The following is a 26380-nucleotide window of genomic DNA, read 5'->3' as shown; positions in this document are numbered from 1 at the left end:
TGTAATATAAAGTATCCTACTGAGTCTGATTGGCCTGTGAATGACAAACCATGGTATACTTTGCGCGACGCTGCACAACGTCTCAAAGAGGAGGTGATGAAAACGGCAATTTTTCTGGGTACTGCTGACAGGTTGCTTGATGGTTCGTTGACATCTTCTGTGCGGAATCTTATTATTCGTTCTTCCCCTGTTGCTTATAAGCAGGTCATGATGACTTTATTGATTAATCAAACTGGTAACGTGTTATCTACGGTACTGGAATCGGTACGCCAACTCGGTGAGTTGGGTGAGTGGTTTAAACCTGAACGTCAGTCCCGGCCTGACACTCGTACTCCTGGTGACAATAAACTTACTAGACGTGATATCTTTTCTGGTCTTCTGGCCGATGGTGTGCGGAGGGAGGACATTGACGGTGAGACTACTGCTCGTTTGTGGGAGTTGTTTCGCAAACGTGGCTTGGATCGGAAGGAGGGTGCCCGGCGTGTTCGGATGACTGAGTGTGATCGTGGTGGTTCTGACGGTAGCGGTGATGACGACCGCCGTGGGCGCTCTGTTCGTCGTGATGATCGACGTTATGTACGTGATATGTCCCCCCGTCGAGAAAGAGATAGAGAGAGAGATGAGGAAAGAGAGAGAGGAAAAAATGATTATGTTTACAGCAGACGTAGAGATGATAGGGATCAATCCCCTGAGTTGAGGAGGAGAGAGGATCGTCATAGTTTAGCCGATCGAAACCAGCAGTGTACTGCAGAAGACACGAATCCATTTCGTACTGGGAATGGATATGAACAGGAGGTACCGATACCTAAGAAACGTGAGAGTCTTTATCCTGATTTATCCTGGTACACAGAATGCAGTAAGCATGACTAGGAAATAGGTCAAGCTCCAGTACACAGATGGGCTCACAGAGATAATAGACCCTATGTAGATATTGAAATTTATTGGAGACATCGTAATATCCAAAGGGCCCGAGCATTGGTAGATACAGGAGCGGAGGCCACTGTTATTCATGGAAAATCAAAGAAGTTTACAGGTCAGCCTTTTACAATTACCGGATTAGGTGGAAAGGAAACTCCTGCCGTTCAAACTTTACTTGAAATGAGAATAGGTAGAATCCCTAGAAAAGAATACTCTGTACTAGTGGTGCCACTCTTGGAATTCATAATTGGAATTGATATTTTGAAAGGAATGACTTTGCATTTAGATGATGGATGTTACCAATTTGGAACTACGCATTATATATCGTCCAGGCCTATACGGGTTGGTCGTTTACGAATGCCCCCCATAAAAGTTCCTCAGGCAACAAAAGTGGTTTGTCAGAAGCAGTATCGTATTCCAGGTGGTCATGAGGAGATTAGTACCACTATTCAGGAGTTGGTGGATGCAGGTGTTATTGCCCCAGTTACCTCTGCTTGGAATAATCCTGTTTGGCCTGTACGTAAGAGTGATAATTCTTGGCGTATGACTGTTGATTATCGAGAATTGAACAAACACACACCCTCTTTGACCGTTGCAGTACCGGATGTCATTACTCTACTTGAAAGAATCCAAAAACATCCGGGTACATGGTATGCGTCCATTGATATTGCTAATGCTTTCTTTTCGATTCCGATTGCCCCTGAGTGTCAGGAACAGTTCAGTTTTACATGGAATGGGCGTCAGATGACGTTTAGAAGTCTTCCTCAGGGCTATGTGCATAGTCCTACGATATGTCACCGGCTGGTGGCAGAGCATTTGGCTGAGGTACCGGTTCCTCCACAAATTCAGATGTGTCATTATATTGATGATGTTTTGATCCAAGGCGAATCACAAGAGGAAGTTCAGACCCAATTGGACAGAGTCATTGGGTGCCTGCGTGAGAAAGGTTGGGAAATCAATCCGGATAAATTACAAGGCCCGTCCCAGGCTGTAAAATTTTTGGGAATTAATTGGCATGAAGGGCACCGTGAAGTGATCCCTCAGGTTAAACAGAAAATTCTTGATTTTGCAGTTCCAAGGAATAGGAAAGAAGCCCAAAGCTTCATTGGTTTATTTGGTTTTTGGCGTCAGCATATTCCTCATTTGAGTCAAATATTGGCCCCCTTGTACCGTGTCACTCGTAAAAAGAATGCATTTGATTGGGATAAACCACAGCAAAATGCGTTCAACCTAGCAAAAGAGGCAATTCAACATGCTTTGGATTTATGGCCCGTACGTGATGGTGAGGTAGATTTGAATGTGTCTGTACAGGGCCTTTATGCGAATTGGAGTTTGTGGCAGAAGCAAGGCAGGAGTAGAGTGCCGTTGGGTTTCTGGACCAAAAAGTTACCTGATGCTGGTGAGCGTTATACACCTTTTGAGAAACAGTTACTTGCATGTTATTGGGCTCTGGTGGATACCGAGCAACTGACTTTGGGTCATGATATAGTTTTGCGACCTGAAATTCCTATCATGCAGTGGGTTATGAGTTCGCCGAAAACTCACCGAATTGGACATGTGCAAGAGGCTAGTGTGATTAAATGGAAATGGTATATACAAGACAGGGCACGTGTGGGACAGAAAGGAGTTGCATCTTTACATGAGCAGGTGGCGCGAGCGCCATCGACTGAGACTGAGAGTGAATGTTCCGTACCTTTAGTACAGGAGTCTCCTGTCAAGTGGGGTAGACCTTTTGATGATTTGTCCGCAGAGGACAGGAACCATGTCTGGTTTACGGATGGTTCAGCAAGGTTCATAGGGACGAAACGGCACTGGAAAGCGGTATCCTATAATCCGATCACACAAAAACTGCTGAGCACAACTGGTGAAGGTAAGAGCAGTCAATTTGCTGAACTTTATGCTGTTTATCAAGTCCTGAAACAAGAATTACCTGGCACATGTCATATTTTCACCGATTCTTGGTCTACTGCCAATGGATTGGCAGTTTGGTTACCGACTTGGCATTCCCATAATTGGGAATTGCATTCAAAACAATTGTGGGGAAAAGAATTATGGCAAGAGATTTGGGAGATGCTCCCACAGAGTACTGTTACAATCTTCCATGTGGATGCTCACACCCCGATAGATTCTCTTGACAAATTTTTTCATAACATTGCAGATGAGGAATCTAAAATTGCTGAGGCAGTGGTGGACAGGCAAGATTCTGATATTGCGGGATTGGCGAAATGGGCCCACCAGAAGGCAGGACATTTTGGAGAGAAAGCCACTAGCAGGTGGGCTGCTGATCGGGGAATTTATATTCCCCTAGATTTGATCAAGAATGTTATTTTACATTGTCCCATTTGTCAGCATATCAGACAGCGCAAAGTGCCCCAAATTGTTAAAGGTCATTTACATCGCGGGAAACTGCCCGCTCAAATTTGGCAAATTGATTACATCGGTCCACTTCCCATGAGTAGGAATTGTCAATATGTTTGCACTATTGTTGATACATACAGTGGCCTGTTGGTAGCCCTTCCCTGTAAGCAAGCTACCCAATTGAATACCATTAAAACATTGGAATTGATTATGATGTATTATGGTGTGCCATTCCAAATTCAATCTGATAATGCATCCCATTTTCGTGGAAGATTGGTACAGGAATTCTGTGTGGAAAACAATATTGACTGGATATTTCATGTCCCATACTATCCACAGGCCTCGGGTCTTGTGGAGAGATTGAATGGTCTGCTGAAGGAGCAGCTACGTAAATTGACAGATGACAAATATAAGAATTGGCGAGACTTTTTGCCCCAAGCGCTATTAATTTTAAATAATCGTCCTTTTCTAAATGCTGAATCTCCACTTATGCGTTTGTTCCCTCCGAATGTTAATGCTCAGCCAAATGAAATCAGAGAGACTGTGATGTACTGGGAAATTACTCCCGGAGCTTTGGCTCCATGTAGAGCGACCCCAGGGTCGGCAGGTTTAGACTTGCATGCCATGGATGACACCGTTATAAAAGGTAAAGATCGGGTCATCATCGCGACCGGTGTTGGTGTTCATATACCACCCGGGAATTTTGGATTAATCGCCCCTAGATCGGGGCTGGCTGTAAAAGGCATTCAGGTACTTGGAGGGGTCATTGACAGTGATTATCAGGGAGAGATTAAGGTGCTCCTGCTGAATAGCAGTGAGGCTGACTTGCTAATCCATCGAACTGACCGAGTGGCTCAATTACTCATAATGCCTGTCTTCAGTGGTGGGATGGTAAAAGGCACTGCCCCAACTTTGCTAACTGTACGGGGCCAGAAAGGTTTTGGCTCCACAGATAACCCTGGGGCCAGGGTTTGGGTGCAGTCGCCTAAGACTCCCCCTGAACAGGCAGAGGTCATCGCCACCGGTCATGATAACACCATTTTAGTTATGAGACCAGGGAAAGATAGCTGGGAAGCGGTCCCGGCTGACAAATGTTACTTACGAGAATGATTAATGCCTGTATTTGATTCTCTTTCAGATCATTCTTTGGACTGTTGCTGCAGGATGTGTCGTCGTCGGACTATTTTCGGGTTGGTTCGACGAGAGAGGAGGAATCCCGTCGACCCGGGATGAGCTACGCACCCGAGTGTCGCGTTCCCTCGCTGCGTGGGATTCGTCATCGAACTTTTGGACCTTACTGGCGAAAAGGGTGACCGATGCTCCTCACTTTTGTTTGACGTCGATGAGATCTGTACACGACATCTTAGCGACCTGTCTGGTTGCTGTCCCTGCTTCGCTGGAAACGTTAACTAATATTTTCAACATTTCAAAGGCTCGCCCCAATGTTCTTCTGGGCGATTTTGCCACCCATGCGTATTGCCCCTTATGTACTGAACTACCAGACCAGATACCCCCCATCCAGTCCCAAATAGTTACCTATAATATCACACAAGGAGATATGTGTTTTTTCCTTACGTGTAATCCTAGTGCAATTTCTGAATGTCTGCGTCTAAAATTGAAAGGTGCTACTTCCTTCACCCTTCATGAGCGAACTTTGTGCTTTCAAAGGACACCGAAAACATGTGCTTCGGTCCAGAACAATATGACTTGCAAGAGTTTGGTCGTTACCCCTAGTCATTATCGCACGATGTTACTACCTGCCGGATGGCTTTTCTCATGTGGTAATACTTCCTGGCCATATGTCCCCGCAAATATTTCTGGTGGCCCTTGTGCCATTACGAGACTCAGTTTACTGATGTTCTCGTCACATCCGAATGCCAATTCTCGTGTGATTCGAGATACAGTGATGTTACAGGAGGATTGTGACTCATCTTTGCATTTATATTCCAAGTCTGAATACCTTAGCCTGGCTATTTCAATTATTGGTGTTCCTGCTTTGGCGGTTTATAATGCTAAATCTATTGAGAAAATGGCCTGCTGGATGGTAAAATCCATTAATCATACTTCTACAGTCCTGTCTGACATGCTGTTAGACGCCCAGGGTGAACGGAGAGCCATCTTGCAAAATCGAGCGGCCATTGATTATCTTTTGCTTAAACATGGACACGACTGTTCCGATTTTGAGGGTCTTTGTTGTTTTAACTTGTCTGATCATACACAATCTATTCGCGCTCATATTGACAGGCTACATGACTTGACGGAGGAAGTTAAAAAACACATTGACCAGGGCTGGTTTGACTGGCTCTTTAATTGGTTACCTGATTTGTATCTGCTACGTCAAATATTAGGAGGTATTCTGATTACCATCGCTGTTTTGATTTCTATCTGTTGCTTTATTCAGTGTATTCCTTCACTACTTCAATTTTGCACATTTGGTACTAGACATAGATCTGTTAGCTTTGTTTCATATTATTCTTCCACAGATGTTAGTTCTGTTTAATGAATGTATAATAGACTGAAGTCAAGGGTGAAATGTACTGCTCGATTTTCCCGGCCCTATTGTGTTGATGGGTGATTAGGGTGACTTCAGTCTCCCACCATTCAAGCCTAAGGGTTAGAGTAGTGAATGAAGTCTATTTACTAGGCACTTCGACATGATCCTGTGTTCTTCCCCATAGACTAGGGCTTGCACACATATCCTAGGGGATAGATTCGTTAGTATTAGGGATAACCTGCCCTGTAGTGAGGGTATTTCATGGAGCCGTGCTGAATTCAGGCCTGGTAGGCCTCAAACGGGAGAGACTCCATCTTTCTTTCTGCTCTGGCAGCTTGAGATGCTTCTAGGTTAAAGGGGATGTTTTAGTTATGAGGTGTTATTCGCTTGGAGAGAACCGGTTCAGACCGGCCCTTATCGAAGGATTGTATTTTTCTTCATGCCGAAGACACTACATCAGGCCGGCCGGCTGGGAAAGTGTCCTTGGTACGGGGAGGTACAAGAATTTGGTGGGCGGCAGGTTACGGTCCGGAATTTTCCATGAGGAAATGCACCTCTATATTAGTGAAAGTCTGAGGCAATTACGAGGCACTTACTTCAGTCCGTAGGCGGCATCTAGCCGTTAGTAGTAAAGCTACTACTTATTCCAGGGAAGACAGATGATAAACTTGAAGGCGGAGAAAAACCCAGAGACAGATACTCTTCTAGCAGAATTGCCAGAGAGGAGAGAGTAGCCGATGAGGAAGAGGTCCCAGTGACTCGGAGAAGGGAGCTGTGACTACGGAGGTGTGACCTCCAGGCGAGCCGAGGCACAGACGAGAAGGGAACCTAGATGACCATTGAGTGCAGGCTACACACGACTAAGGTGATGTCGACCCCTTTCTTATCAGAGTGTACAACCTAATCTTTTACTTTTCTTTGCAGGTTATGTGTTACACAGTAATGTTATGTGATTGCGTATATAATAAATAATAAAGTATCCAGTTTGTAGTGAATCAACATGTGCTGCGTGTTCTTGTATAAGAGGGTAGCCTATTCTTCTAGTCAGCTGTGACTTGACATGAACAGATGTTAACCCTGATCAGGTAAGTGGTAACTGAATAAGGGAGAGGAACCCCTCGAACCAGAGAACAGGTTGTGCTCAAACTGGCAGTTCTTGTGTGATCTGATAAATAGTAAAACTGATTCCCCTGTTGTATGTTATGGTAATCATAGGATGAACTTGTATTGAGGCTGCCGTCTGGGTAGGAAGTCCTGGGTCCGTCTGGAACCGCGAGGCTAAGGCTGCCGTCTGGGTAGGAAGTCCTGGGTCCGTCTGGGACCGCGAGGCTAAGGCTGCCGTCTGGGTAGGAAGTCCTGGGTCCGTCTGGGACCGCGAGGCTAAGGCTGCCGCCTGGGTAGGAAGTCCTGGGTCCGTCTGGGACCGCGAGGCTAAGGCTGCCGTCTGGGTAGGAAGTCCTGGGTCCGTCTGGGACCGCGAGGCTAAGGCTGCCGTCTGGGTAGGAAGTCCTGGGTCCGTCTGGGACCGCGAGGCTAAGGCTGCCGTCTGGGTAGGAAGTCCTGGGTCCGTCTGGGACCGCGAGGCTAAGGCTGCCGTCTGGGTAGGAAGTCCTGGGTCCGTCTGGGACCGCGAGGCTGAGGCTGCCGTCTGGGTAGGAAGTCCTGGGTCCGTCTGTGACCGCGAGGCTAAGGCTGCCGTCTGGGTAGGTAGTCCTGGGTCCGTCTGGGACCGCGAGGCTGAGGCTGCCGTCTGGGTAGGAAGTCCTGGGTCCGTCTGGGACCGCGAGGCTGAGACTGCCGTCTGGGTAGGAAGTCCTGGGTCCGTCTGGGATCGCGAGGCCGCCACTTGTATTATAAGAGGTCTAGATATATATATATATATATATAGTAGGAATTCCCTGTCCTTAGGTGGTATATATATCGGTGGTTACTTGTTGTGAATAGGCCCTAGGGAGAGGGTAACGTTCTGGCTGGGTTAGAGAGGCTCTGATGAGCGGGTTCTATCTGATCCGAAAACCCAAGCAGAACACCAATTATCTCCCTTTCCATTCCCCGTATTCCCACAAATCCCAAGGTGCACTGCTTGTGGTATATCGATCACATCAATTAAAGATATTAGCACTCTAGAGTGTTTACCCCACCTTGGGCACTATTTCTGAAACTACCTCCACCGCCTTAATAAAATACCCCACCCACCCTTACATGTGAATCTGTGACGTTGATTAATGTATTACAGTGCATTCATCTGAAAACGATGCATTTTATTTGCTTGTCAACACTTTACGTAAACAAACACTCATTGTAATAGCAAAGTCCGTGTCCAAGTCTTCAGTGATGTTTATACTCATAAGCTGTCCATTCACTCCTGCTCCTGAAGTCCGGTGTTAAAATAGTTGTCTCGCTTGTGACTTAAATGAGTTTATCCAAATTTGCCAATAGTCTGTGGGTACAGCTTGTCAAGGGGTCAATGGTTAATATCAATTTCAACATGAGTCGACAGTGCACACCTCTTTGTTTCAATTTTTCGTGAACTTTTTCAAATGTATCCTTATTTCAACTTGTGGCGTGCAGCCAGGAAACCAAAACCCAGCATGAATTTGTTGATGCAATGTCGAATAATTTTTGTAAGTCGTAAAGGTTAGAACATACAGTCTAAATGGTGTTGTTTTTAATAATTGCAGTAAACCCCTGACGAAGGGCTAAATATAACCCCAAAATGCATTGGGAACATGAGCTACTACGACTGAGGATGTTTTATGTAAACTTAGGGCCTCAGAAAAAGGCTTGGAATGGCATATCTGACGCATTTGCAACTTTGTGTTTGCATAACTAATCGTCTCCATTGTGACATGAGAAGTACATTCAATCAAATGAAATGGTGGAACACATTCATTAAAAGTTTTTTGAACGTGAAAACTTTTTGGTAACATTTGTGAACATTATTAGGAATTCGCTGTGCGTCTGGAATAGAGTGTTACTTTGCTCTAAGTTTAACGTATGGGCAAAATTGTGCCAATGAATTCAATAATTAAAAAAAAGGGATTATTGATTTGATTCTTTCCTCTTTTAATTTGTGTGTGTTCTTATTTCCCTGGGTTACTTTCCCTGGAATAATCTTTTTCCTAAGCAGATACCATTCACTTTTTTTCTTTGCCCCTCTGCTAATATGCTAATTAGCAGGTGTGTGGGAAAAAAAGCAAGGGATTTCATACAACTTTCCTGTGTGTCTTCTAGCTGCGGTTGTGAGTGGGGCCATGTACTGACCACAGCTCCTCACACCCACTGGATGGTGCTATCTCTGCTCCTCCACTATTTATTTAATGGCCCTTCTCAAATAATGATGTCTGTCATTCTTGTTACTTACAGTGAGATATAACTCTTGTTTCCATGTACCCATGTAGCTTTGTGACAGTATTCAGTTGACATTATACTTTACTTCACTTTCAACAACCATTGAAAGTTACCAAAAGTAAGCAAGCAGATTTATGTGACAGACCAAAACCTAGAAAACTCCTAGATAATTAGGATGCTTAAGGAAGGATTTCTCCTTTGTTATTACAATATATTTGCACAATGTTGTCTTCCTAATTAGCTTTCACTCAAAACGACTAGTCTAATAAATAATTTTAGTCAGAACAAACATTCTCTATTGATATGTTTGAATGTGCCATTTACTAATATTATGTTAATAGTTTTTGTGGTGCATATAGCCCTTTTTCTGGCCCGTATGTTTTTAACATTTTTAATCTTCTACTTCTTAATTTCTTCAAGAAAGTGTTACTTTCTGAATATTTTTTTATAGTCATTTTTTTTAATCTAGTCCTTTTTATGTCTCTATGAACTATCTATTAGATCCGGAGCATGGGAACGTGCATAAGAATGAATGAACTAGTTTGATGGAGATACTGATAACCAAAATTCGACTGTATTGTGTCACTGAACTCCTTCATTTCTGTATTAAACAAAATGATTTTTTGTAACCAATGTAGGGCTCTTGTTGCCGTGTTCACTTCTACTAGATATGATTTTTCTTTTTTTTGATATTCTAAATTTGTGGGGTATGCACTCATACTAGCACACATTGACTTAATGAAGAGTGATGGTATTGAACTAAACAAGCTGTCTGTTGCCTGGTTTGTATAAATATACTAAGTGTCAACATTTATCATGCAAACAATTGGGCCCTACCTATTAAGTCAGAACCACAAAGCCAAAAACTTTACATCCTGCAAACAACTTGAAGATACCTCTGTTAAAAATACAGATCAATCGTAACTAAATACATATACATTTTTTTTCTTGCAGGCAAATGTATCTGGTACCAACCTGTGTCTTATGACGTCGCATCTGGAGAGCACAAAGGATCATGCTAAGGAACGCATAAACCAACTCAACATTGTGTTGAAGAAAATAGATGAAGCTCCTGAGTCTTCCACGGTCATATTTGCTGGGGATACCAATCTCAGAGATCAAGAGGTAAATGATGCCACTGTATTTGTTTACTTTGTCCACACTCGCTGTGAACATTAACTCAAGCAGTCACCCCCCTAAAGTTGGTGATGCAACTTCATTTCAGAAGGTCTGAAATTCAGCCAACTAAAGATTAGTACTTTTGATAAATATGGCTCCTTGTTGTCATTAACTCATGCACATCTGAAAGGTTTCGAGAATTATATATTAATGTTTTCCAAGGTCTTTATCATACTGACCCATTAGCACTCCCAAAAAATAATTAGACACTGCCTTCACAAAATAGTTAGTTGGGGCAGCTCTAGGGTATTAGAGGAGCACATTCTTTTAGGGCATGTCCTGCAAACATACAAATATACTATTACCATTTTGGTCTGAAGGACTAAACTTGCAACAAAATTTAAGAAATTATGGTTTTGACGCATGTATGTGCATGGACCATAAGCTGCAGTGAGTCTTGGTTGCTCAGATGGAAAAGGCCCAGTTTAATGACAGCTGCCAGTAAAAGAAGAGGTTGAGTGGACACTGCCTTTAAAGCAATGCTCAACAATACTTTGCAGCATACAAGCATTCAGGAACTACAACAAAGAGCCCAGTCTAGCATAGCTTTGCCAACAGAATTTGATATCCATGTTGCAAGACAGAGATGTCTGAGATCTTTCCTCTTATGTTAGGATCAGCCAACCAGTGTCACATTAAGAGTCTCTCCTCGAATTTTACACAGTTTTACAGAAGGAACCAAAGGAGTAGTTCAATTCCATTGGTTTAATCATACTGCTACTTTGGGCCCTTATAACATGGATTTATATCAGAAATGCTAAGAATGTTCTGTAGCGTATGTTCTCTGTGAACCCGGGCACCAAAAGGCTCCAGCGTACCCATCCTCCCCACCTCCTTGGTGGTTTTACCTTCTCAAGATACAACGCTATACAAAAGTCTTCTCAGGGATCCTGGAGATCAGTTATGTCTTTGTTGGAAGGGGCGTTCTCCGGGGGGGCTTCGGAATACGTTCCTGACCACCCGTTGACCCACCTCTCCCAGAGTTAGGCCGAGCACCGGCAGGGAGGCCCTTCCGGGAAGGGACTCGTTCCTAGGATCGTACACGCTGAACTTACACTCTCTGACAGAGGGACACCACACAGTAGTTCTTAGTAAGACAGTATACTTTATCAGAAGGTCAGGGGATCTTTATGATCCGTGATACAGCCGTAGATCAATGCCGCAAGCGGCGGCGGTCTCGGGATTGGGGTATTGGGGTAGCGGGACAGTCTTTAAGTTCAGTGTCTCTGCAGAGTATCCTTCACACAGCTCTCAATCCTCGAGCTGGGGGATTTGGGTTCACTCGGCACTCTCCGCCGATCTTTCTGGATAGGAGCGCCGCAAGTCCCTCAGCAGGCACAGGTGGTTTCAGATCCTCGGGAGCCGCGACGGCGTCAGCAGGGCTCAGATGGTTCAGAGTTGGGGAGCTGCGACAGCGTCAGCAGGGCTCAGATGGTTCAGAGTTCGGGGAGCCGCGACAGCGTCAGCAGGGCTCAGATGGTTCAGAGTCGGGGAGCCGCGACAGCGTCAGCAGGGCTCAGATGGTTCAGAGTTCGGGGAGCCGCGACAGCGTCAGCAGGGCTCAGATGGTTCAGAGTTCGAGGAGCCGCGACAGCGTCAGCAGGGCTCAGATGGTTCAGAGTTCGGGGAGCCGCGACAGCGTCAGCAGGGCTCACGTAGGTCCAGGTCTTCTCTGCCTCCCGTCCCTTCAGCACCCCTTGTTATACTCCCCCTCCTCTTTGAAGTCCGGAGTCCTCGCGGAGAGGGGTCTTGGTGCCTGGGGGCGGTGTGTCTGGATTTCCGGCCGCTCGGCCCTTTGATCTATTCAGGTTGGTCTGGGAGGGACTCCAGACGCCCAGCATGCGAGGCGCCCGCTCACCGGGGGCCTGGTGGCCGATCGAAACCCTCCTTGGGGAGGAGATCAGAGGTGTGACCGAGACGGCGTCTCCTGGTCTTGCTTGGGGGTTTCCCGCTCCCTCGGCCGGGCATGTGTGGTAGTGTCGTGGGTTCGGCTGGGGCCCCGGCCGGCCATCGGGTTTGTTGGGTCATGGTGGCCGGAAGTCAGTGACACCGGGGATCAGGTGCGGATGCAGGGTTGCTTGCTGGTCGGGAGGGTCCACGCCACAAGGCCGGTCTCACACGTGCCTCCCCCAGCTGAAAGGCGGGGAGAACTACCCATCCACTTGGTGGTTCTCCTCGCTGAAGCTGAAGAATCGGGACAGGTGTCCAGGGATGGCTAACGCAACACATACTGTTCTTTATACATCGTGGGATAGGCGTACCCGCCATCGCCACTACATCTACCACAGTCCCTTGGGCCAACTTGCTGGTGTGACGAGCAGTGTGCGACCGACCTTTGCATAATTTATTACGGCTCCCTTGAGCCAACGGGCTGACGAGCCTTGGATCTGCACCTGCGCGCCATGAGAGGTACTTGACCTGTTTTAATTACATTTTTGGCAGTCCACGCGGCACCCCTTTACACTGACCTGCTCCCTGCTGACGAGAGGCAACCACCTCGAAACACGTGTCCAGGGATGGCTAACGCAACACATACTGTTCTTTATACATCGTGGCATAGGCGTACCCGCCGTCGCCACTACATCTACCACAGTCCCTTGGGGCAACTTGCTGGTGTGACGAGCAGTGTGCGACCAACCTTTGCATAATTCATTACGGCTCCCTTGAGCCAACGGGCTGACGAGCCTTGGATCTGCACCTGCGCGCCATGAGAGGTACTTGACCTGTTTTAATTACATTTTTGGCAGTCCACGCGGCACCCCTTTACACTGACCTGCTCCCTGCTGACGAGAGGCAACTACCTCGAAACACGTGTCCAGGGATGGCTAACGCAACACATACTGTTCTTTATACATCGTGGCATAGGCGTACCCGCCGTCGCCACTACATCTACCACAGTCCCTTGGGGCAACTTGCTGGTGTGACAAGCAGTGTGCGACCAACCTTTGCATAATTTATTACGGCTCCCTTGAGCCAACGGGCTGACGAGCCTTGGATCTGCACCTGCGCGCCATGAGAGGTACTTGACCTGTTTTAATTACATTTTTGGCAGTCCACGCGGCACCCCTTTACACTGACCTGCTCCCTGCTGACGAGAGGCAACTACCTCGAAACACGTGTCCAGGGATGGCTAACGCAACACATACTGTTCTTTATACATCGTGGCATAGGCGTACCCGCCGTCGCCACTACATCTACCACAGTCCCTTGGGGCAACTTGCTGGTGTGACGAGCAGTGTGCGACCAACCTTTGCATAATCGGGACAGGCCGTCAGCATTGGCGTGGTCCGTCCCGGTGCGATGCTCTACAGTGAAGTCCATCCCCTGGAGGGAGATTGACCATCGTAGCAGCTTGGGGTTTTCTCCTCTCATTTGCATCAGCCACCGTAAGGGTCGATGATCCGTCTGAACTCGGAAGTGGGTTACGAACAAGTAGGGCCACAGCTTTTTGAGGGCCCAGACTACTGCGAAGGTCTCTCTTTCAATGGTGCTCCACCGTTGTTCCCGAGGCAGTAACCTTCGGCTGATGAAGGCTATGGGCTGATCTATGCCTTTGTCGTTGAACTGTGAGAGGACAGCCCCGATGCCGTGTTCCAAGGCGTCCGTCTGGACCACAAACTCCTGAGAGTAGTCGGGGGCTTTGAGTACCGGGGCAGTACATATGGCGGCTTTCAAGGCGTCAAACGCTTTTTGGCACGGGGGAGTCCACTGTATTTTCTTCGGGTGTTTTTTGGAGGTCAACTCTGTGAGGGGGCCTGCGAGGCTGCCATAGTTCTTAATAAACCTCCGGTAGTAACCGGTGAGGCCCAGGAAGGCCCGGACTTCCGTTTGGGTCGTGGGGGGTTCCCAGGACAAGATGGCGTCGATCTTCGGCTGGAGGGGGGCGACCTGCCCGCTCCCCACCTGGTGTCCCCGATAGATCACTGAGCCTTGTCCAATTTGACATTTGCTGGCTTTGATGGTTAGGCTGGCCTGGCGCAGGGCCAGCAGTACTTGTCGGAGGTGCTGGAGGTGTTCGGTCCATTGGGAGCTGAATACTGCTATGTCGTCTAGGTACGCTGCGCTAAACCCCTCTAGTCCGGCCAGGACCCTTTTCACCAGTCGCTGGAAGGTGGCTGGGGCATTTTTCATTCCAAAAGGCATAACCCTGATGCGGTAGTGCCCATCTGGGGTGGAGAAGGGGGAGCACTCCTTGGCTCCCTCAGTGAGCGCAATCTGCCAGTATCCGCAGGTCAGGTCGAAGGTGCTGAGGTAGCGAGCGGCCCAAGGCGGTCGATGAGCTCGTCTGAGCGGGGGATAGGGTGAGCGTCCGCTCGGGTGACCGCATTGAGTCCCCGGTAGTCCACACAGAATCTCAGCTCGGGGGCGACACCAGGGGCGGCTGCTTTCGGGACCGGGACTACCGGGCTGGCCCAGGGACTGTCGGAGGGTTCAATCACCCCTAGGGCCAACATCTTGGTTACTTCGGTCTGGATGCAGGTCCGGACCCGGTCAGGGACTCGGTAGGCTCAGTGTCTCACCGGTGGGCTGTCGCCGGTTTCTACGTCATGGACACACCAGTCGGTGACCCTAGGGGTGAGGGAGAAGAGGTCTGTGAATTGTCTCAATAGCTGGCGGCAGTCGTCGGACTGTTGGGGGGTGAGGGTGGATGACAGTCTCACCCCCTCTACGGAGCCATCTTTCTCTTTAGCACACAGGGGGTCCGGAAGGGGCTCTGTGTCTTCTTCCGTCCCATCGTCGGTGGCCAGAAGCAAACTCAACTCCGTCCTCACGAAGTGGGGTTTGAGGCGGTTTACGTGGAGGACCCGGATGGGGTTCCGAGGAGACTGAACATCAACCAGATATGTGACTTGACTCTTCCGCTCGACCACTTTGAAGGGTCCAGTCCATTTGTCTTGGAGGGCGCAGGGTTTCACCGGGGCCATTACCCAGACCTGTTGGCCCGGCTGAAACTCGACCAGCGTGGCATTCTGGTCATACCAACGCTTCATCTCTTCTTGGCTAGCCTCGAGGTTTGCCTCAGCGAGCTCCCGGAACTTCCGGGTCTGGTTGCGGAGCGTCAGGATATAGCAGAATACATCGGGAGAGGTTCCTCGGGGAGCCGTTATCCAGTCCTCTTTGACCAGGCTCAGGGGTCCCCGGACGGGGTGTCCGTAGAGTAATCCGAACGGGCTGAACCCCAGAGATTTTTGGAGAACCTCCCGGTAGGTGAAAAGGAGGCAAGGGAGGAGGACGTCCCATCTCCGGCGAAGGGGTTCTTCGAGGCCCATGATCATCCCTTTCAGGGTCCGGTTAAATCGTTCGACTAGGCCATTGCCTTGGGGGTGGTAGGGGGTGGTTAAGTTGTACGACACCCCGCATTGTTGCCATAGGTTCATGTACTTGGAGATAAAGTTTGTGCCACGATCACTCACGACTTCGCGAGGGAACCACACGCGGGAGAAGATCCCCACCACGGGGGCCGTCACGGTGCGGAGGGGAATGGCCTCTGGGTAGCGGGTGGCATGGTCCACCAGGACAAGGATGAACCGGTGGCCCTGGGCGGTCCTGGGATCCAGGGGTCCCATGATGTCAATCCCCACCCTCTCAAAAGGGGTACTAACAACGGGGAAGGGTTGTAGCGGAGCCTTGCGCTTCCCACCACTTTTTCCGCTGGCCTGGCACGTGAGACATGACTTGCAGTGGGCCTCTACATTCGCTCGCATCGTGGGCCAATCGAAGTGGGTCACCAAGCGATGATAGGTTTTGTCTTGGCCTAAGTGTCCTGCCAGGGGTACATCATGGGCTAGGCCTAGGAGGAAACTCCGGAAGCGCAAAGGTACCACCAGGACCCGGGCCGATCCCAGCTCGGCCGACTTCTGTTAGCTGTACAGGAGGCCGTTTTCCCAATATACCCAGTGGGTCCCGGACTGGTCGCCTGCTGCCTGGGCTTCGGCCTGCTGTCAGGTTCCAATGAGGGAAGGGCAGGTGGCTTGTTCCCTGCAGAATTCTTCTCGGGAGGGACCTCCCTCGCAGTGCCAATGAGCCATCTCGGGTAGGTCCCCGAGCTCGGTCGGTTGTTCGGGGTCTGGATGCACTGACCCGTGATTGGGAACGGGTTCTTCTTCCGGAAGAGGGTCGTCGGGCTCGGGTATCGCGTCCCGGTCCTCAGGGATGGCGACTGGGTTCAGGGGTAAGGCTTCAACCCCCTCGGGGGACGGCGATCGGGCAGCCATGGAGCGCGTGGTGGCGCATACCCACTCGGGTAGGCCCATCATTTCCAGATGGGCTCTTCGTTCCATTTGTCCCCACAGGGAGCTTTCGAGGTTGTTGCCCAGGAGGCAGTCTACTGGTTGGGAGGTTCGGACTGCCACTCCTAATTTACCGGTGACTCCCCCCCCATTCGAAGGGTACCAGGGCCATTCGGCAGAGGCTCTCGGAGTTGTCCGAAGATATGACTGGACAGAAGGCGTCGGGCAGGATCTGGTCTTCGGATACCAGGTGGCAGTGGACCGCTGTGACACTCGCCCCGGTGTCGCGGAGGGCCTCGACTCGGTGGCCGTTGACCGTCACTTGTTGTCGGTATTTTTCCGTGTTGGCGAGTAGGGGTGTTCCGGGAACCATCTCTCGGTCTCCTAGGGAGACCAGGGCCATGGCTGCTGGTTCCTACTCTTCGGAGTCTTCCATCTCTTCTCCTAGGGCTACGGAGGCCATTTGTCGTGCTGGAGGGGTCGTCGCTGCGGGTCGTTGGTACATGGGACACTGGGGGTCACTGGCATAGTGTCCGGTCTGTTGGCAGCGGAAACAGGTGATCTTGACTCGGGGTCCCTGCCTCCCCGGGGGCCCTGTGCTGGCCGGAGGCGGGGCTGGAAAGTTCGGGGGTTGGCCTCTGGGGGGACTATGCTGGGAGCCCGCCTGGAATTCCCTCGGTCGGCCTTGGTTCCCTCCGCCCCTCTGGCGGGGGGGTCCCTGACTGTGGCGACCGTAGTCTCCCACGGGACCACGGGAGGCCCGGGTGTTCACCCATCGGTCAGCTTCGACCGCCAGTTTCCGAGGGTCAGTGAGTTTGCTGTCCAGGAGGTGCTGGCGTAACTCCACAAAGCAATTTGCGGACAAGTGTTCCCATGCTATTAGGTCAAACAGTTCCTCAAAGGTGGAGACCTTGCTGCCCTTGATCCACCCGTCCAAGGCCCTGCTGTATAAGTTCACGTACTCCACCCACGTAGTACCGGGTATCTTTTTGCAGTCTCGAAACCGTTGCCGGTACATCTCGGGGGTGAGTCCATATCTGGCTAGTAGGGCCTCTTTCATGTGGCTGTAGGAATTCAGCACCGTGGAAGGCAGGTCCAGCAGGGTATCTCTCCCCTCGCTCAGGAACCGGCCCCACAAGCCAGCCCCCCAATCCTTCTGCGGAACTCGGTGGGAGGTCATGGCGACTTCGTAGGCCTTGAACCACTGCTGGATGTCGTCGTTTTTGTAGTATTCCTTCACCACATCCTTGGGGATGTGGACCTTTGGTTCCACGGCGGGGGAGGTCGGTTGGTTTCCCGTGGTTCTGGACTCCTCACTTTTGGCCTTGAGTTCGATTTCTTTTAGGCTGCGTTCGTGTTCTAGTTGAAGTTTTCTTTCTTCGTGTTCTCGCTGGCATTTCTTTTCCTCGAGTTCCCCTTGTAAGCGTAATTGTTCTACGGCTAACTTCTTTTCGGCCAATTTTAGCTCTCCCTCTATTTTTAGTTTGGCTAGTTCTAGTTTGTGGTTGCGGCCCCTCTCTCGGTCCGCTAGCTCTTCCGGGGATAGGCCCCCCTCTGGGGCGTGGCTCCTTACCGGGATGCTTCGTGGTTCGGTTGGTGGTTCTCTTTCTTGGCCGTCCCCTTCGGTCTGGGGCAGGGAAGCTCCTGCCTCGACCCAGGTTTTCAATGCTTCCTGGAAATCTTCTTTCGTGCTTAATCCGGTGGTAGCAATTCCAAGGTCTTTGCAGAACTGTTTTAGTTCTCGATGCGTATAATATTCCAGTCGGTCCTCTCGGAACGATGGGCTTGTGTTGGTTCCTGCGGTACTCATGGTGATTTCTCCTTCCATCTCCTTCCGGTAGTGCGTCAGCCGTTTACTGTACGATCTCTAGGTGTCGGCTCGGATCCCGTCGTCTGCCACCAAATGTTGGAAGGGGCGTTCTCCGGGGGGGCTTCGGAATACGTTCCTGACCACCCGTTGACCCACCTCTCCCAGAGTTAGGCCGAGCACTGGCGGGGAGGCCCTTCCGGGAAGGGACTCGTTCCTAGGATCGTACACGCTGAACTTACACTCTATGACAGAGGGACACCACACAGTAGTTCTTAGTAAGACAGTATACTTTATCAGAAGGTCAGGGGATCTTTATGATCCGTGATACAGCCGTAGATCAATGCCGCAAGCGGCGGCGGTCTCGGGATTGGGGTATTGGGGTAGCGGGACAGTCTTTAAGTTCAGTGTCTCTGCGGAGTATCCTTCGCACAGCTCTCAATCCTCGAGCTGGGGGATTTGGGTTCACTCGGCACTCTCCGCCGATCTTTCTGGATAGGAGCGCCGCGAGTCCCTCAGCAGGCACAGGTGGTTTCAGATCCTCGGGAGCCGCGACGGCGTCAGCAGGGCTCAGATGGTTCAGAATTCGGGGAGCCGCGACAGCGTCAGCAGGGCTCAGATGGTTCAGCGTTCGGGAAGCCGCGACAGCGTCAGCAGGGCTCAGATGGTTCAGAGTTCGGGGAGCCGTGACAGCATCAGCAGGGCTCAGATGGTTCAGAGTCGGGGAGCCGCGACAGCGTCAGCAGGGCTCAGATGGTTCAGAGTTTGGGGAGCCGCGACAGCGTCAGCAGGGCTCAGATGGTTCAGAGTCGGGGAGCCGCGACAGCGTCAGCAGGGCTCAGATGGTTCAGAGTTCGGGGAGCCGCGATAGCGTCAGCAGGGCTCAGATGGTTCAGAGTTCGGGGAGCCGCGACAGCGTCAGCAGGGCTCAGATGGTTCAGAGTTCGGGGAGCCGCGACAGCGTCAGCAGGGCTCACGTAGGTCCAGGTCTTCTCTGCCTCCCGTTCCTTCAGCACCCCTTGTTATACTCCCCCTCCTCTTTGAAGTCCGGAGTCCTCGCAGAGAGGGGTCTTGGTGCCTGGGGGCGGTGTGTCGGGATTTCCGGCCGCTCGGCCCTTTGATCTATTCAGGTTGGTCTGGGAGGGACTCCAGACGCCCAGCATGCGAGGCGCCCGCTCACCGGGGGCCTGGTGGCCGATCGAAACCCTCCTTGGGGAGGAGATCAGAGGTGTGACCGAGACGGCGTCTCCTGGTCTTGCTTGGGGGTTTCCCGCTCCCTCGGCCGGGCATGTGTGGTAGTGTCGTGGGTTCGGCTGGGGCCCCGGCCGGCCATCGGGTTTGTTGGGTCATGGTGGCCGGAAGTCAGTGACACCGGGGATCAGGTGCGGATGCAGGGTTGCTTGCTGGTCGGGAGGGTCCACGCCACAAGGCCGGTCTCACAGTCTTCCCCAAGGATCACAACAAGGAAAGCCTAAAAAAGCATGGGTAGGGCATTAATTTTGTTTATACCACCCAGTCAGAGAAGGGGTAATGTAAATTGCCAAGTATTTAATCTTCTCTTTTGTTCATTGAAATTAAGAAATTGTGGCTACTCGTTCCAACTTAGAACCTTACTCAATAACTCTATGTCCAGATTCACTTTGAATACAGAGAGGTCATTGTACTCTTGCGAGATGCCCAGCACTGCTTTGAGTGAAGAAACTGGGTCCCACATGGTCAGGAGTATATTGTCTGCAAAAATCTGAATTTTATTCAGACCCCCTCCAAATGGCATGCCTTTAATGCCCCCGCATTCCGTTACCTTAACCACCAGTGGGTCTACTACCAAGGTAGTTAATATTGGCGAGAGACCACACTCCAATCATAACCCGGTGCTTAGAGGAAAGGGATCTGATTTTAAGGCCACTGACTAGAACTTTAACGATCTGGAATTTGTCAATGGCCTTGATAAAGGTCTTCATATTCAGTCTTAGTTTTGTCTTATAGACTCATATAGGACCAATTGGTCACGTTGAATGCTCTTTCTGTGTCCAGGATCAATATGGCTATGGGGATTTTCCAAGTATTGGATTTCTCAATACGATTCAGTACCCGATTAACGTTGTCTAGTGTTTGTCTCCCATGGATAAAGCTCGACTGATCTAGGTGAATCAAGTGGGTAATAAGCACTGCTAGTTTATTTGTGAGGACTTTAGTGAAAATCTTAGTGGCTGTTGTGTTAAGCAGAGCTATGATTTTTAAGATGCGCAGAGATCTATGGGGTGACCAGAATAATGTATTAAGGTAACATTTGCCTTCCTCATTGTGGGCATAACTGTGTTGGTTTGTAAAAATGAGCTGAAAATGTTTACTGATTGTGGCGTGAGTAGAGACTGAAAATGTTTGTAAAAGATGTCGGGCCAGATGTCCGACCATTTTTGCATGTGCAAACGAGTTTGCGATCCCGTTTGCGCATGAAAAAACAGCATGGGGAATATACCAACCCTATTTTGCGACTCGCAAATTTTTGCAACTCGCAAATAGGGTTTTGCGACTCGCTATTAGGAAGAGGCATTCCCTTCCTAATAGCGAGCGCAACCCTATGTAAGAACGTTTTGCGTCCGCAATTGCGGGCGCAAAACACCTGCAAATTACTACCGTCTTTAAGAGGGTGGTAATGTGGTCGCAAAAGGGAAGGGGTCCTCAGGGGACCCCTTCCCCTTAGCAAAAGCAGATGAAAATATTTTTATGGGCAGGCAGTGGTCCCAAGGAAAACGTTAAAAAAAATTCTTTTTTAAATGCATCCCATTTTCCTTTAAGGAAAACGGGCTGCATTAAAAAAAAAAAAAGCTGCTTTATTAAAAAGCATTCCCAGCCCCAGTAGGCCACCATCCCTGGGAGGGCTGTCATTCCCAATGGGCTCGCAAATTGCGAGAGGCTCATTATTATTAATGAGCCTCGCAATTTGCAACCCTATTGGGAATCGCAAACAGTGTGACATACACTGTTGTACATCGGAAATTGCGACTTGCAAAAGAGTCGCAATTTGCGATGTGCAATTTTCTTGGTCGTACATCTGGCCCGTTAAGTGGACATCTCAGGCCTGGAGTCTTATAGTGGTCCAAATTTTTAAACACTGCAGAGATTTCCTCTGCTGTGATATGGGACTCTAAAGCTTCCCTCATACTAACGGACATCAAGGGGAGCCCAACAGTAGATATATGAAAGCCTCTTGACTTACAGAATCCACAGGGTCCTCTATGTACAGAGTTCTGTAATAATCCTTGCAGATTAACCTTTTCGCATGTTCACCCTCCTGAAAAATACTCAGGGAGTCTTTAACAGTGACAGGCGAGTGACCCATCAGTCCTACACCTTTCTTATTTGGATTTCAAGTCCTTCTCCAATTTTTCTTTAGATATCAGCCAGATTTGTCCTTGCTCAACTTATGCTGCAATACATTGACCTCTTGTAGCTGCCTTAAAGGTATCCCATAGGACACATAGAAGGACATCCTCCATGTAATTTTCTCAAAATATTTTACGTTGCTGTTCGGTTAGGATTTGGGTTACCAATTTGTCTTTTAGAAGGGATCTGTTAAATCACCAACTGTCCCTTATGTTAGTCATATGTCCACCTTGACCTTACATGAGAGCATAAAAGTACAGTCATGCCTATCTCTGTCCTGGATGTAGCCTGCAGAAATGATTGGGACCCTCATGCTAATTCTATCCGTGAAGTAACCATGGACGTGTGAGAAGAATGTGTACTTCCTCTCTAGACAATACCGTTCCCATTAAATGTCGAGCAGTCCTTGGTCAGGTATCCTCCCTAACAATTTTTAACATTGCCCCAGGAAGGTATCCATCCTGAGGGTGTCTATCCAGTGCAACTTTTGGGACTATGTTAAAATCACCCACCTGTAACAGTTCCAGTGGGCCAATCTCACTCATTCTATCAAGCATGTACAAGAGGGAGTGTTTCTGGCCTGCCTTTGGTGCATAAGTAGTGAGTATGGCTATTTCCGTTTCTTGTATATATCTCTGTACATAAACAAACCTAAACTCTTTGGAATCTGTCATGACTCTATGCACCACATAATCAACATCTTTATGCAGTGCTAGCATGGTCCCACTTCTCTTAACTTCACTCGTAGCTTAGAAATATTGTGTGTATAATCTGTTTCTCATTCTGGGTATGTCCTTTTTAAGAAGATGAGTTTCCTGGAGGCATATTATATCAGGTTGTCTTTATAGAACTCCTGAGCCTACCTGATATCATCAAAAAGTGACCGGCTTCTTATTCCCCATGCTTGACATGCTCTCTGTCCTCTGAACTTACCTCTCATTCATCCCTACTCTGCACTTCTTCTCTTACCCGTCATCTTCCTGTCGCAGTTAAGGAACTTTTTTACCCTCCCACCAAATGTTTTTTCCATTAACCATCCATCAGATCACCACATATCGCTCTCGTCTCTAGTTGCTCCTCATCGCCTATGCCCACCAGTCACCTTCTTGTTGCAGTAGTTGTGTGGGCCTTACTGGACACTAACCTGTTTTGGGCTGGTGCCCACGGGCCGTCTACTTATATCTTCTTCCCCATATTTACCACCCTTCCTACCATTCCCCAGCCTGGCTTCCCTCTGATGAGATGAGCCATGCACCCAGGCCCGTATCACCTGCATGGTTCCATACGGTCTACAGTCATTTTAAACCTATACATAGACCCTCAGAGGTTTGTACTCAACAACACCAGAATAAATATTCAACAATATGAGGATGATACACAACTTTCCTTGAAAGTCTCTGCCACTCCAGAGATACAATGCATCAAACATTGCCTGAGCCACATTTACACCTGGATGTCTGGCACCTATCTGAACCTCAATCTCAAACCTACCAAGACAGAATTCCTGTTTTTTGCCAAGTACAGCAAGCAAGAAATTGTATAAACTTGGCTCAATTAAATAAACTTTGGGGGCTTCGAGCAACTACTTTTACCCTAATGCCAAGTCATTTGGCTTCACCCTGCCCACTAACTTCACGCTCAAAGAACAAATATGGCTGTAACCAGCTCTTTTTTATGAGTAAAGCAAAGCTGTTCTTAACCCAAGAAAGCAACTTGAGACCTGCTGTTAAAGTCTCCGTAGTGTTGTACAACAAAATGCCCTACCTCATGGCCTTCCAATCTCCAAAATAGACCATAAAAGGACATATTAGACACCTCAGCACGTCTTATCCAGGGCCTTGAGAAATATCATTTCTATCCTGTTGGAACGCAACTGGGTCTGCGTGCCAGCATGCACCATCTTCAAAACCAACTGCTTCAATTATAAAGCCATCATTACCTGTACTCCCTGCCTATCTAGCTGACAGACTCACCATCTCTGATGGCTTTTTGCAATTCCACAGTCATAACATCATTTCTTATTCCTAATACCACTGCCATGGGATGAATCCACTAATCCTCTATCAGACTGGAGACGAAGAAGTGTAAAAAATAAAAATCAAGGCAATAGGCTTTTTCCATCTATGTATGCGGGATCTGGAGCAACATTCCCGTATCCATCAGGACTGCATCAACCCTGCTTCAATTCAGGAAAGAGTTGATGATACACCCCTTTAAAGAACACTACATCATGATGCCTTGTCAGTTCACAAACCAGCTACCGCTGAATCACTTGTTGACTGACTTTGACCAGGTACAGCTCTCTTCTGCCTTAGGCTAGGTGCATACTGTGCAAATTCCATATACATAAATGCATATGTCTTCTCATTCTCATAAAGGTGGCCCTCCAAAGCATGGAATGGTGGGAAAAGAAAGCCTTTCTCTGCCACTATTTAAACCTTTCCCTCGCCTAAATTGTCCAATCCAGAATGAGTATCGCCTGATGCCCTAGCCTGCTTTTCCGACCAGGTCTCACCCCAACCCCTACCTAACCATTCTGCAAGGCTCCCAAGTCCTATTGCAACCCCTCTTTTGAATTCTAGATTTCAGCTTATAAATTTGACTGTGTTGCAGCACAAATGCCTCATTGTAATCCAGGAATTAGCATGGAAGACTGGATTTTGCAGTGGTGCAAGTTGTGAGTGTGGCCAGAGTTTGCAGTTCATAAGCAACAATGATGTTCTCACTGTTGAAGATGCAGTAGTTAAATATAGCTTGCAGTGTTATTTTTTGGTATTCAATCTTGTCTATTTTACATTCCAGGTATCTAAAATAGGAGGCCTTCCAAGTAACATTTTGGACATTTGGGAATGTTTGGGTAAACCTGAGCACTGTCGTTACACATGGGACACAAAAGTGAATAATAACTTAGGAGCACGTTATCCCTGCAGTCTGAGGTTTGATCGCATATTCTTCCGAGCATCCAAGGATGGAGGCCATTTTGTCCCTCGTACATTGGACCTACTTGGATTAGAAAAACTGGACTGTGGCCGATTCCCCAGTGACCACTGGGGTCTGTTGTGTGTATCTGATGTGATTTAGTATTTGAAAGTTTAAATGCTGTACTTATTCTGTTTTAAAAACAACATTTATCAGAATTCTGCATTTGCTTTTACTTTTTATGTAAATGAATGCCACTGACTTTATCCCTTGTGAAATGATCATTTTTGGTTTATAACAATTATACCACAAACCACCCTCTTGAATAATAGCTCTTCTGTTGCCTAGTGGCATCAATCTTTTAGTTGCTTCGATGGTGATATTATAGTCACAACAATCGATACATCCTGCTGCCGCCATCTCCTGTACGCGCCCTCTTCCCTCCCCTGCTACTATTTGTACCCCAGCTAACGACATTGCGGCAGGGTACACGTAGTATTTACACGGTTTTCTTTATTGCTGAGATGTAAGCACCGTTAGGTGATTTTACTAATTCAATGTGTATTTACATGGTATGTGTTTTTTCAACAATGTAACTACGGGTGGCCTACCTTGTCGCATACATTGTATGTAATATAAATCCCAATAAATATATTTTCAAAAAAATATTATAGTGAAAATTAATATATTGAAATGGAAATAGTTTTTAGCTAACTTGTTCATACGCTGCCACATTTGGGAGAAAAATCACACCACATTTCTTAAAGGAAGTTAGTTGCCTTATACAAAATTTTGTATAATAAAGCTCTCGGAACAAGATGGTGTAGTTAAAGTATTGTTGTATATTTGAAGGTGAACCAAGAAAAATCGAAGTGATTAAAGTGTTGTGTTAATGTTTATAGTCTAATATTGTTTTTAAATGGCAGCACAATACTGCAAATGTATAACATAGGCTTCGGTGAATGTTGGTGATTTTGAAACAAAATATGGAAGAAAGAAATGCCCATGGCAAGGACTTTGCTGGAAGAATTTACTTGTTTTCGGATTGTAAATCAAAATGTATTTAAAGCTTTTCAAATTAAAAAAAAATATTTTATCAGTAATAATAATAATTCATCACAATCATTACTTGAATTTGTTATTACTGTATAGCATATGTTTGCCAAAGCAATCCTGCATGTTTTAGACTAACTTATTAAATTCATGTATCAGGGTATCACCAGAAGTACATGCATTTCCAAAATGTATCTCGGTTTAAAACTCATTAAATCAATCTTACATGCATTTATCGCCTATCTTGTTTTTTATCTCATGCATATTTCATTCACTCATTACATACATTCCTCAGTAGGTTTGCTGTGTTCATTTAAATGTTACCCTTGTTTATATTTTTCATTATTTAAACTCTTGTAATTTACATTTGTTTCAACCAATATGTAGCTCAACATCCTTCTTCCCCATTCGTTGATCTGTTTTGTTGACTACATCACTGGCAGCTGGCTGCAAATGTAATTTATGATTTTGGATAGTCCATTATTAGTTACCAAATTCTTATTTATTGTCAACAAACTATTTCTTATTTACTATTCATTGCTAAATTCCAACCATTTTTGCATCTTTGTTTTCTACCAAACATTCCATTTCGTTAAAATAAACAAATCTTCTTGTAAGGTAGGGCTTTGATAATATTAACCTTCTTCAATAATTTAATCATTGTATTTCTGTTTACATATAAAT

General features: G+C 47.7%; 1 protein-coding gene across 1 annotated transcript in view; it reads left to right on the top strand.

Annotated features, from left to right (window-relative positions):
- The window catches only part of LOC146822902 (tyrosyl-DNA phosphodiesterase 2-like), a 243948-nt gene extending 218021 nt beyond the window's left edge, over positions 1-25927 (top strand). The window contains exons 7-8 of the mRNA XM_085606594.1: positions 10076-10246; positions 24527-25927. Of these exons, the coding sequence (XP_085462720.1) occupies positions 10076-10246; positions 24527-24805 (450 nt within the window). The 3' untranslated portion in view covers positions 24806-25927. The remainder of the gene's footprint in view (positions 1-10075; positions 10247-24526) is intronic.
- The last annotated feature ends 453 nt before the right edge of the window (positions 25928-26380 follow it).

This window comes from Triturus cristatus, chromosome 5_2, assembly GCF_964204655.1.
Source record: "Triturus cristatus chromosome 5_2, aTriCri1.1, whole genome shotgun sequence".
In the NCBI taxonomy this organism is placed as follows: Eukaryota; Metazoa; Chordata; class Amphibia; order Caudata; family Salamandridae; genus Triturus; species Triturus cristatus.
This window is presented reverse-complemented; position numbering and strand designations above follow the sequence as displayed.